At 38.7% G+C, this 13,793-nt stretch overlaps 1 protein-coding gene across 2 annotated transcripts in view; it reads right to left on the bottom strand.

Annotated features, from left to right (window-relative positions):
- Positions 1-13,793, bottom strand: part of NR3C2 (nuclear receptor subfamily 3 group C member 2) — a 220,806-nt gene that overhangs the window by 28,046 nt on the left and 178,967 nt on the right. For both annotated transcript variants that reach the window (XM_085313177.1, XM_085313176.1), the window contains 2 exons: positions 10,485-10,823; positions 9,918-10,062 (listed from right to left, as the gene is read on the bottom strand). In XM_085313177.1, the coding sequence (XP_085169303.1) occupies positions 9,918-10,062; positions 10,485-10,823 (484 nt within the window). The remainder of the gene's footprint in view (positions 1-9,917; positions 10,063-10,484; positions 10,824-13,793) is intronic.

The following is a 13,793-nucleotide window of genomic DNA, read 5'->3' as shown; positions in this document are numbered from 1 at the left end:
GCAAAGACTGGCATTTCCAATTAAGGAACATCTTTCTCTAATACCAGTTTACAGAAACTACCAMCTGATTTTTATTTTAGTTTGGAAGACTAAAAATTAAAATTCAACTGTGTAGGGAAAATAATAAAGGCAAGCACTACGAGTATGAAGCGCATTTGAAGGCGCCACCAAATAGCTCACTGACTTGCAGAAAGATTAAAGCAGCATCATGTTCAAAAAAAGACTCGAAAGGGACAAATCTCATCTCCATCCTAGTCTTTCCTGCCACGGACCTAGAGGGATTTGAAAAGATACCTTTCCAAAAGTCCTGCGGATGTCCTGAAGTCAAAAGAGACAAAAAGCAAAGAGAGTCTAATTATGCCAAATTAAATGTAAAATCATGGGGCAAGTTTTCACACTAAAGTCACAGAAACTTTTCAAACACCTGACAAGCTGGAAACTTGCCAGAGCATCCATAGGGCCAAAAGACGATCAGAACCAAAAAAAGTGTTTGAGAAAGATCGGGCCATAGCAGAAAAGCTAAAAATCTTTGCACCAGTGCTTTCTATAAAGGAGTTTGAGAAGGCTCTGCACCAGCAAGTGACTTTGGGAACTAGTTTCAGATTGAAGTGTCAGTAGAAGACGGTTTAGGAAAAAAAAAAAAAAAAAGAAAAAACAGTGAACAGTAATAAATTACCAAGACCAGATGGCATCCATCCAAGAGCTCCAAAATAACTTAAATATGGAATTGCTGAACTACCAACTGTGCTGTGCAGCTTATTGCTTAAATTGCCCTTATGAAGGAGTGGAAGGTGACAAATGTGACCGATTTCTTAAAATGGGTCTGGGAGTGGGGAAGAAGCACTCAAGAGACCGGAGACTACTGAGTCTCATTTCTATATCTAGCAAAATGATTGAAAGGAAAATTAACAGATAAATAAATATATCATAATGGAAGAAATTCAACGCAGTTCTGGTAATGAGAGGTCATGTCTCACTAATCTATAAGAACTCTCTGACAATAAGCACAAGGGTGATTTGGTTGGTACAGGCAGTGTCTATACTACGGAAATGCTTCACACATGCCAGGTCTAGCTGCATCCCACTTCCATATGGGGTGAGACCCAAGCAAACACCTCTCCCCCTTTTCTCTTCTGCCCTGGTTTCCACGCAAAGGAAACTGGGGCATGCAGCTTGGAAATGGGCTGCAATACAGTCTGTCAGTGTGCCAGCATGGATAGTTACTGATCTAGGACCTCGTGCACAACCTGCTTTGCATCAGGAGGTAAGTGGAGATGCAGTCAAGGTAAAGTTGGATTTCCAAAGCAGCTATTAAAAAGATCTCCTGAAAGCTCTTAAAGAGAGCTTATAAACAGATAAGAAGGAGGGCTCTTTATGGATTACTAGCAGATTAAAAATAGGAGACAAAAGATAATAATAAATGGACATTTTTCACAAGTAATGGAGGTTACCAGGGGTGTCTCACAGAGCTCTGCACAGGGGCCTGGGCTGAAAACTCATACATCTTCTGAAGAAAATCAGAACTGTCAAAGTGGCAGAGTTTGCAGATGATTCAAGATGAGGAAATCAGGARCTACCTGTGAGGAACTGCAGAAAAATCCTGCAAACCTGCATAACTGGCTGACAAAATGGAAGAGGAAAAACACTAACTGTAAGACAATGCACACAGTAAAATCATCTTTTACTATACATACTAAAAAATTGGCTCTAAATTAGCTAACATCACACAACAGAAGGACCTAAGTGTCAATTAGAACATCTGGGGTGGTGGGGGCTTGTTTTTTTTGAAAATGCTTACTCAGTACTGATGGCCAAAAAAGCAAAGRCTATTATAAGAAGGGAGAGCAAGGCAGAAATCATAATTTTGCTACTGTAGAAATCCACTGCGAACCTATAGTCTGAGTATGGCATGTCATTTGGGTCCATTCCCAAAATGAATATAATAGGCTAGTAAAAGTATAGAGGAWGTAGGCAAGGACGACCAGGGGTACCAAACGATTGATGCACAAGAGGAAATTAAATTGACTAGTTGATTCTTCAGCTYATAAAAGACAAGACATGACAGAGATCTATAAATGATAAATGGCACGCACAGGATGAAAAGAAAAATATTCACTATTTCTGCAAACACAAGAATGAATTCATACTTAATTAAGTTATCAGGTACCTGCATTAGAAGAATCTCCAACAAACAATATGTATAATTAAATTGCAGAAGTCATTGCCAAAGAATGGTTTAGCTATCAAAATTATAAATATATTCAAAAGGTATTAGGCAAATTCACAGAAGAAAGATACAGCGGGATTATTAAGCACAGCTGTCTGAACGCGATCTCCYGTTCATAAAGTACCTAAATCTCTCACTGCTGGAACAGGCAAACGAACTAGTATCATTTTACCCCTCTCCTGATCTTGCATTCTTTTTGCAACTGGCCATTTTAGAAGGTGAGAAACTGTGCTAGATGGACCTTTCTTCTGATAGTTGCTTTTACATTCTWACAGATCTCATTAAAACTGCTTTATTTCCCATTTTCCTTTACAGATTCACATTTTTAACTAAAATTCTCATCCACTGAGGTCTAAACATTCCAGAAAATTTTGAATTGATTAGATAATGGCATTCAAWTACTAATCCTCTGCAAAGTTATACAATGAAACTGAATTTACTGCTTTAATGCTAACACTAACCCGTTCAAAAGAAAAAGTAAAATAAAACTTGAAAGACTACCTGATGGTAGGTTACATCTATCAGTAACAGGTATTACAACAGTTCTTCCTTTTGTGTATTWCTCCGAAGTGCACAGTTTTGGGATGTGTACAGAACCAAATCCTTTGATATAAATATCTCTGGATGGGTACTGAGCTGCTCTTTACAAGAAAGTAAATAACAATTAATGTAGATGCAAATAGTGCTGATAAAGGTATCTGCTTCTCRCTGCACTGTCAGGCTGGATGGTGTGACTACAGTACCCCTCCTCAAAATAATATGTGCAGGCAAATAAGTGCAGGGAAGACCCCCCCAAGGAGAGCTTGCCAACCTTTTCACAAGATCAGCAATCACACACTCCTTATTAGCAAAGGCCAAACACTGACAACTCGTACCAACAATCACTGGGGCAATGCGAATTAAAAATGAGGGATCTAGAGACTGCTAGATTAAAAAGATTACAGAAATCTACCTAAATTTAGACACTACAGGATTAACAGATTGCAGAACAGAGCAAAAGCAGTACCACAAGGGTTAAGAGCCATCATTCTGCGAAATGGAAACTAGAAGCAGGAATCTTTTAAACAACAAAATAACTTATTTATTGGCTTTATCACCACGCACAGCCCATGTGAAGAATCATCTCTATGCCTCCCCCCCACCCTAAAGTATATAAGGTTAAAAAAAATGGTGTTCTTAAATATTCAGCTTATTTTATTACATTTATCTTCCTGCTGTTACTATAGAGATCAGAATACCAGAAAGAATTACAGGCTGCAGCATCTAAAGGTCACAGAGAGGTAGCTGTATTCTTACAGCCTGTTACGCAACACTAAATCCTAATGGTCTCAGGTTCCACAAGTATATTATCAGAGGATATTAGCAACATAATGAAAAGACAATGAACATGCTATTTACTAATAAAATATGCAAAATTAATAAATGCAGCTTTTAAATAAAATCTTAACTATTCAGCCATACAAGATCTCAATTCCTAATTTAATTTTACAACCTTTCTCAACATTACAAAATCCTCTACCCATTCACATCCCTTAACAATGTTAGCAGAATCCTCATAGATATCCCCATGTACTAAAACTGTTTTTCTGCCTCTCTCTACTTCATTTGCTTTAAATCRGTTTCCTCATTTGAAATATATCTTCTCTATTTTTCCTCTACTGCTAATATCAATCTCTTCTCTGCTATTGAATTTTAACACTTCACAGTTGGGGGAATTACTAAAGACTTAGCATAAAAAAATCACTGCAATATCACATTTTTATTTTATTGAAAGTTCAATTTTGCATGCTAAAGAAAGGATTTGTAATAAGCTATGCTGGTTTGTTAAACTGGCTTACAAAAATAGTATTAGTGGGTTACTTAAAAATATATGGAGTAGATGTTTTATTTTACATTGAAAAAAGCCTTCCAGTACCATGCTACAAATTCAGAAAGTGGCCAGTAATGTCACAGTTGCCCCAAATGGCAATAACACAAGTGAGGGCAACCACTTCTCAGTTCAAAAGCCTTAGCCTGCAGTTTTTTCCTTATCAATTAAAAGCACCAATCAGTATGTCAAACAGTATATTCTGCTCTTACAGTTCTGTACATAGTACCCAGTGAACTGTAGTCTCTCCCCAGCCTTTTTTATTGTATAGAAGTGAGCTGCACATGACATCATACGATAACTCCAGGAATGGCAAAAAGATGCATATGTCCTAAATGCTAGTGAAAACTGCCTCCTGTTTTTMAAATCAGTTTCTCAAGTTCAGTTAATAATTTTGGGTACCTCTTACAATACCTAGTGCTACCTTTTTACTCATATGAACCCTCAAGTCCTTGGCTTGAGTAAAAAAATATCTGTAAAGTTCTTCCGACAATAAAAACAAAGTAAAACAACCAGAAAGCTCAGAACCTGCACAGATAGCTTTTATGTACCTATGATCTATTCTTTATGCTACAGATGACAAACCAAAAAGAATCAAATGAGTAAGAAAACACACACATTAGTCATTCGGTGCATTTGTAAAATACTGCTGAAATATTGATGCTGTACTGTTCTATAATGTACTGAAATTTCTCAACACAGCATCTCAGTTTTACTGAATTCTTTCAGTATCCTGCATCATTGCCACTTTACAGATAGATAAGGCTGGAACAGTAAAAACAATACTTCTGGCAAATTTCCTGAAAGGTTTGGAATTTAAGTCACTTCAAAAGTTCTTCAAGAAGTCTACAAAGAAATAGTCTAAAAAACCCTAAAAACAGACCAAAAAAAAAAAAAAAAAAAAAAAAAGAATTGCATTTGAACTTCAATGTCACATGGGAGGATCTGGTTTCTTTACCCCAGGAAACAACAAGCTTCAGCACAATGGGCCAAAGATGACAGGGGGTTCTGGTTTTTGATTTTCGGCAGCAATGCCATCAGCAAAGTTTTCAACCTGCAGAGAGCTGAGAAGCCACCAGCCTCCTTCCCTAAGGGAGGTGCAGATAAGCAGGGCAGCCTGCTGCGTGYGATGCCGTTTGTGGCCTCCCGTCGGGTCGGGGCTGGGACACGCGGGGAGCGCGAGCYGCGGCCGCGGCGAGGGGCAGCGTGGCTTGGCTCCTGCTGCTTCTGAGCTCCTGCTGAGCTTCTGCCAGYACTGCAGCACCTGTAAAAGCTTTTTCTCCTTCCTCAGCCTAGCACGACTACCTCTGAAAGGTTACTAGCCAATGCCCTAATACAACATAGGGATAGAAGCAGGTWTTTGGGAATTTGTTACAGCTAGCCAGCTGACAAACTGGAGAAACGTTCACAAAAAGGGGCTTCTGTTGCTTTTCTCTGGATTTAGGGATCTGTGCTTTACCATGTCTTAAGAAAATCTTCCCTATTAGCATCTCCCTGTTCTTCTGAATCTCTAGACCCGTTCAGTGTAAGGCTGCTTTGCCTGCAACAAACGAAGCAGAAATCCAACAGTCTCTCACTATATAATCTTCTATCATCCCCACAACTCATCCATCCTGATCAATACAACAAGGAAGGAGTTGCACGGGAACAATATTACGGGATAACATAACTGAAAGGTTGATTATGGATACAGTCTTTAAAGTATGTACACCAAGAGCTCAAGTTAGGATTCCACAGATCACCTTAATTTTGGAATTTTGCAACTTCTAGGATTTGAGTTCACAGCTTTGGGAATATTACTGCAGCATCTTTCGAGTGTTATTACATATGCAACATTCACCATTTAAAAGTACTTTCAAGTAACAGAAAATATGTGGTGTCACATATATCATGGCATTTTAAAGATCTACCATGGACTACAACTAAAGCTGTAACTATAGGAATTTCAGTTTTGATTATTATGCTACAGAACAAATGGATTCAAACAGAATACACACTGTAACTCATTTATGCACACACAACATAAAGTAACAGTATTTTACACTCCTTTTCAGGCTTTTTCATATTTCTGTAATGCATTTAGTAACTCGGTTGCGTGGTCATTTTCTTATCACTCAGTTCACATCTTCGTGTTTATTTAAGCACAATTAAAGCAACGGAATATATGCATGATCTATAAAGACAAACAGTACACTTAATTAGATATATTTCTTGACTAAATAAAGGTGGTCAGRTATTTCTAGCCTTGTATAACCCTAACAGGAAATCAAACCATGTTTTARTAGAGAGACATTTTGCACTGTATTTATAAAGTCAAAAATGCATTTAACAGTTTGTAACAACAGAGATTCTCATTTGTCGTTCATCTTGTCTACAGGCCTTCAGAATAAGAAAGAAAACAAGATCATATATCAAGGCCTTCCAGAATCTTTACGACTTCCTTTTATTCACAGTAGTTAAAAATAAGCGGAAAATATGTTTAATGTAAAAGAAAGCAACATATTCTGCCAATGCCAACCTCTGCTTTCACTCTTTATTAACTGTTCATTGAAGAAAAAGGCTGAACCCTCTGGGGGCACTGAGCACTACTGGCAAGGGACCTTCCTAATTATTTCTTGCACAGACAGGAAATTACCTCTCCAGACAATGGATATGAAGAAATATCAAGAAAATGTTGGCCTGGTATTAACAAGAATACATCTTCCAAGCTGGCAGTAGGAAAAGCCCATTTTTAAATCGTCTCCCTTCCATTCTGCATCAAGTAATGCATSTAAAATGTCAAGGGTAGCCAAATACACAAAAAGTTGCAGCAAGTGAATCTTAAGGAGATCTGACAAAATTTGTGCTACAGAAACTAAAGCCCATGTTTGTAACTCCACACTACATTTCCAATCATTCAAATAAACAAAGGTAAGGCCAGTCTTCAGAAATTCCAGAGAAAAGCTTCAAATCATATAGATTTGTCAGGTTAAACAAAGATTTTTATGGCATATAAACTGCAYATAAGTAGCAAAGAAAAATATAGAACATTTTCACAAACATACAGGAATAGATGTGAAATGAAGTAGTAACGTTAAACCCTACTACAGATGCATAGGAAATGCTGTTTGAAAGAAATATGATAATAAAGCAACCTACTTCCTGAAGAAGTGATGTTAAAGATGAAACACAATTAAATGGAATACAGGCATTGAGAAATCATTTGTACTGAATTATGTCGTTAAGCCAGAATTATGTAGTTGACTGCTTCTGTTTTTTGTTCCACTTATTTGAAAAACTGCTCTTCAACTTGCTCAAGTTTTATGGACTTTATTAGATTCAATCTTTTTTTTTTCACCTGAGAGATTAGCCAGCCAACTACTTTGATTACCATATCAAAATATATGTATTCATTTAATACTTGTTGTTTTGYGTCTTCACTCTTCCAAGTTGTAAGATATTCTGTGCTTATCTGAGTATTTTCTACTGAATGGCATTGATTAATTTATATAATTTATATAATTCTAATTATATAAATTCCAAATTCTGATCTTCCGTCAAAACCAAGAATAGGGTTTACTGAACTAGGAACAGTAAAGCAATTTAGGTTGGGAGGGACCTCTGCAGGTCTCTAGCCCACCTCTGCTCAGAGCAGGCCTTGTGGCAAAGCTGGAGCAGGCTGCACAGGGCCTTGCCCAGCCCAGGCTTGAATATTTCCAAAGATGGAGACTCCAGAGTCTCTCCGGGCAGCCTGTTTCGCTATTTTACCACTCTCATTTTGAATCTCCTTTTTCTGTTTTCTAGCAGGCATCTCCTTTGCTGAGACTCATGATTTTTGCCTCTCGTCTTCCCACTGGGCACCTCCAAGAAGAGTCTGTCTCCCTCTTCTCTATAAYAACTTGTAGGGAGCCAAAGGCCGCAATGAAATCCCCTCCGCTCCTGGCACAGTTGTCACCTGGCTGAACAAGCCCCACTCTCTCGGTCTCTCCCCCTGGGCCGCATGCCCGGCGCCTGATCAGCTCAGTCACCATCCGTGGGGCTCCCTCCAGGTTCTCAGTGATCTCCCTGCAYGGGGGAACCCAAAACTCTGTACTCCAAATGCAGGCTCATAACTCAAAGAACTGCCACTCATTGAGCGAAAACATGAGAAACTTGGAATTTCCATAGAGTATGGGACATCAGCAAAGTGAGCAAAACACCCTCGCTTCAGAAGCGCGCCTCTTATCACTTTGGAGCAAGCACTCCACTCCTCTTTTTTTTTTTTTTTAATTTGATCTGAGGAAATCTCTTGCCCCAATTAGGTATTTCAAAAGTCCTTGTCCTCATCTCATAACTTGTTAGCTTCTAATAATTTATTTTTCTTCTCTTTAGAAATATCTATCTTCTGCTAGCTTTGGCAGCTGTGTAATGAGTATACTGTTAAATTATGCAGAAGACCAGATCACTATCATACAAACATACCTGTTTTGGGATGTCTTTATTTTGCATTCTGTGAAGTTGCAGTCCTTTCCCTGACTCTGAATTTCAATATCATTCTGCAGCCACCTGCCTCAGGGCTTGCAACATGAAAATTGCAGTCGAGCTCAACTTCTGAAGCTGATACTAGCTTCAGTATCAAGAATGCTAGCACTGCAGACATACTTTTATTTGCAAATGGGATTGATTTCCCTTCCCAATACATTCTGACCCCCAACTGACTTTCTTCAGACAAGGGAAGGCTGCTTCTCTGTTCGATCTTTTAGATCTGCATTCTCCCAGAAGAATGAAACTCCCTGGAGTTCACATTCAGTTAGTTCTAGCTATAGATGTTTTTTCTGTGATMATTCTCTAATGTCCCAAATCATAAGTCATAGTGGAGGTGCTGTCAACAAGGAAAATGGCTGGAAGTACATTTTCAGCTACTTGCAGTGACTCATCAATTCCTCTTCTTTAAAACAAAACAAACAAACAAAACAAAACAAAACACAACCCTCCTTTGATATTGCTCACTGCATTGCAACCAGATCTTGTAATGCATTTATTATTTAGGAATTCTTAAATCAAAAAATGATTATTTAGATGGACAATGACAAAGCATCTTCTTCACAAAAAAACATTCAGAATGTTTCAATAAGTGGTAAATGAGTGGTAAATTATTTTTGTCCTTCTTTTTCCCTGTTCTTTTCTTCATAAACACTCACGTCCTATTGATATGTCTCTTTTTACCTCTAGAAAAAAATACCTTTTGGGATGTGCATACAACGTGACCTCAGTTTGACTGCCTGTGTATTTATTTATGTTCTGACTTCAGTGTTTTGGAATAAACATTAGACGAATGGAACACAAATTAAATTAAACTCATCAAAGACATAGCACTAAAACACGAACTTAAAATATGAAGGAACACACATAGTCAGAAGGAATGGTCCCTTGGTTGATCCTTTTTTTTCTCTGAATGTACCATAAAAGATGTTTTGTTACTGAAATAACATTTTGGCTTCTTTCATGACTGCAAAGAAGGGTAATTAAAACTGTCAAGAAAACACATTGAACAGCTGTATATTGTTAACAAAAGCACCATTATATGACTCTTGCAAAAAAACCTGGCAATTTAAACATTCACAGTTCCTAGAAGTTAGATATTCTTCCAAGCTTCAGTAGATACCAAAAAATGTTTTTTTTTTTTTTCCCCTCTACAGAACTTGGTTTTTTACCAGTCATATTTTGAACCAGCAAAATATGCTTAGCTACTTTTAAAACTGGGATTAGATGACATTTTCTTACACTGTGGGTACACTTGAAACCACATGAAGACAGAATACTCCTTCCAGCTTGTGCTGGATAGTACCATTAAGGAATACTTACTCATCGAAGATCAGGTCTGGAGCAAAATAGAGGAACTGGCTGTTTGTATGTTTGTACGATCTCCAACTCAAGGCAAATGATGACAGACACATCCATGAATACTGAATTAGAGTAATTTGGTCCTCGAGAGGCAGGTTTCTAAATCCTAGAGAACAAAACAGAAAATACACATGAAATATGATGTGCTCTGCACAAGGGTTGGCCAAACCAGCACAGAATACATCACTTAGTATTTATTCTGCTATCAAAGAACGAGAGCAACACTTCCACGAAGGGTATTTCTCAAAAATGAAACTCAGTTTTTCATTCTAGTGATACAACATGGTTTTTTTTTCATAAGAGGCCATTATTTAAAATTAAAACTGTTTAAATATCAACCACAGACATATGCAATGAACGCTAATTTGATCACAAATGCCATAATCTTCTATCAGATCTCCATCTTACTCTCCATATGTGGGTTTTCAACACAGCCCACAGATTAAAGATGAAATTTGTCAGGCAAATAGTACATTAAGCTAACAGGAAAACTTAAGAGAAATTTCACCAAATGCATCACAATCCTACCTGGAAGTATCTTTGCCCACTTTACCACCTGAATCATTTGCTTGCCAGCCAGGCGGTTTAAAGTGGAAAGTAGGTACTCTGCTGTATCTGGTTTTGAACTATCATATCCTGCATACACAATCTCTGGTTCAATGCTTTCCAGGATCTTAACGGGAGAGGGAGTAAGTGCTGGTGAAATAGCAGACATGTGAGGAACAAGTGYTGTGTTTACAGATGGCTCAGTTACTGGAGCAATGTATGTAGTCCCTTCTTCTGGGCTCTGGGGTGGCGGTTGTTGTCGCTGCTGTGGCTGTTCGTCATGCATCCCTTTCAATTTCCCCAACTTTTTGGACTTGCGGGCTGCAAAGATGACCAGAATAAGAATGAAAATCCAAGTCAGTGAGAAACACTGTGCAATCCTGGCTTTTGAAGAATCAAAACAGAAGTACCATCTCAAACTTTTCAAGCAAAATGGATGCAGAAAGCACCAGAACCTTAAGAAATATGTCACTGCTGCAGCACTTTTACACTGGAAAAAGGACCAAAAGAAACATCCAAGCTCACTTTTGTTGCTTCACTGTATGTGAAAAGGGAAAAATGCCAGTAATCTGTATTTCTACCTGTCTCTAAACRGATGTGCATATAACATCCCAGTTACTGTGGTCAGTGCTAGTTAAATATTTCAGAAGTTTGCTTGTTTTGTAGCTTGCATGAATCATTTATCACCTACAAGTCTGTAAATCCTGTTCTCCATTGCATTTGGTACTCAAAAGAAATCTTGCTGGCAATGCCTAAAATTAGCAGACCCATAGCCCTCCTAAGCTTTTGAGTTCTAGTGCACACCCTGGCAGCACCTCACCTGCGAATGTAGTCATTCCACTTTGAACAGTCTAATCTAGTTAGATCCCTTTGTTTTTGCTGCTTTGATACTTCCTTAACAGCTTCATCCTCTCTTGGCTAGTTTTGAAGTAACTCTATGAATATTTATCAAGTAAAACAAAAAATATTGAGCCCTGTGTAACACCTCTCTCACTGTTACCAACATTTCTCTAACGATTTGCCGCCTTCTATTTTTTTTTTTGGTTTTAACGCTACCCTCTGTATTTGTCTTACTATGTATTCTTGGAAGACAGCGATGCCAGTATGCATCCACTCTTTGCAGAGATGCCAGCCATTCTCTGTGGGTTCCCTTCCCAACATTGTCATGTGAAGCACAGATATGTAAGCTGGCAGAAAGCCCTGCTTCCACCCCAGCAAAAATCTCTTGCAGTGTGAGAGAAGAATGGGAAATAAAGAACAGGACAATTAAGTAAAGCAAACAAACAAAAAGCCCAATACCACAGTCAGACTGTGCCCAATATCATAGTTAGACTGTTTTTCCCTTGTTCTAATAGCTTTTCGAATATTCTAAATTTTTGAAGTCTAAGAAGTATTCCTCATAGATTTCAATAGATGAAGAAATAAACTACTTATTCATTTTTTATTTTGTATTTAATTTTAGGTTGAACTTCTGTCTCAGTAAAAATATATCTTAGCACAATGCTTTTCTGCTGTTTAGTGTATAGTATAACCAAAAAAGGCAGTGCAGCTTGCCCTGTGTCATCTGTCCCCTTCATTTACCCCTTCAGGATCAGGATTTCTATCTGCAATTAGGGTCACCCCAGGATCTAAGGTCCCTGTAGTGGCATTACATGAAGCTGGCACAAAGGCCACTTCCAACGTTGGCAAATTTTCTAGGCCCACAGCTCGCTGGAAGAGACAGTGCTCAGGCCAGTACCACAGGCTGTTCTTATTACAGGCTCAGGGATCTTTGGGCCACAGGGATCACTATGATCACGTAATTTGCCTTCTAACCAGCACAGGCCAAATATATCAGTTCTATGTTAAACRCACCGTGAACTAGAGACAAAATGACACTCTCTGATTTAACATCTTGTAAAAGGCACCAGGTAGCTGAATGCTTTCCCTACACTCTACCAAACATTCAGATGGGTTGCATCAAGGTACTGAGCATGCCTTTAAAATCRGAATGCATTGCAACCATGGAAAAGGTAAGCAAAACAATCTTTAAAATCTGTAAATAATGAACTACATTTAAACGTTCACAGCTCTTTCAGAATAACTGCTCTCAAATACATACTTTGTTATCTATCTATATGCTGCTAAAACTCTTTGTCTGGACTTTTATCTTCCTGTCTCTTGATTATTGCAACATGCCTTTTACAGGCATCAATAAACACAAGCTTATCTCACTCTTTCTGAGAATACTATTGCAAACATCCTTCTTAGTCCATCCGTTGTCCCAAGTCCATCTTCTCCAGCTTTTCCCTTCATCAACTCCCCCTCCCTCTCTATTTTCTATCTCCTTAAATGAAAGCGCCTTTTCTGCATTTCAAGATCCTTTCTGGCCAACCTCCGTCTCACCTCCTTTCTCTTCTCCATTAYCAAAACGTTGACTTCCACATCAGCTCAGCACACCATGCCAGTACTTCCTGGGAAGTTTTCAAAACAAGCATTTCATGCTTGTTAACATTTCTCTTAYTATGGCTGTGAAAAATCCCTGTAAAGATCCACACTAGTACTTCACTTTTTTCCCCTCAAACTCCTTCAAATCCATCTTTTCAGAAAAACTTTGTCAGCAGCGAAGCCGCTGCTGTTCCGAGATCGCTGCTTACCACAGCGACCATCCGTGTCTCACAGCTTCCTYGAAGCTGCCGGCCCGCCTGCCCACACCCACCGGCTGCTGCTGAGCCTGCAAAGGCTCCAAGGCAGGATGCAGCTACCCAGGGTTCAGGACAACACCGGGCTGAGCACAACAATAGCCTGTTGTTTCGAACCGCTTCCTTATTATTGACAGTACCTTGAACTTTCAGGAGCTGCCTCGCCCCAAGAGCCAACGCCAGCTTATTTGTCAGAGAAAATCCGTGAGGTTGCTGTATAAAATAGTAATGTTTTACTATCAAATATTAATATTTAATGTAAGCACTCACTGCAGTAGCAATGAAATATATTCAGGATTCAAAGACGAAAGTCAAACAACAGCTGTTTGACCGAGCCCCTTGAAGATCTTTATTAGTGGCGAGTACTGCACCCAGTAAGGGCAAATGGGAACACCAGTTCAGTGGGGTTCCCAGCCAGTGGGACACCGGCAGTGAGAGCAGGAGCTTCTTTGTGGATTTCAGCATTCCCATAGCTCAGGAGATCTACAGAGCACTCGAGAGAACTTTATGCAACTTTTGTAACTTCTGCTCTTTCAAAGAGTTGGACACCATTTTATTAACTTCTCTATTTGTACTTTCAACAATTTCTTAGTTTTCCTATGCTTGTAAA

This window comes from Rhea americana, unplaced genomic scaffold, assembly GCF_003343005.1.
Source record: "Rhea americana isolate MKP2758 unplaced genomic scaffold, rheAme1 scaffold_38, whole genome shotgun sequence".
Lineage (NCBI taxonomy): Eukaryota > Metazoa > Chordata > Aves > Rheiformes > Rheidae > Rhea > Rhea americana.
The sequence above is the reverse complement of the archived record's forward strand: the minus strand, read 5'-3'. Positions and strand labels throughout refer to the sequence as shown.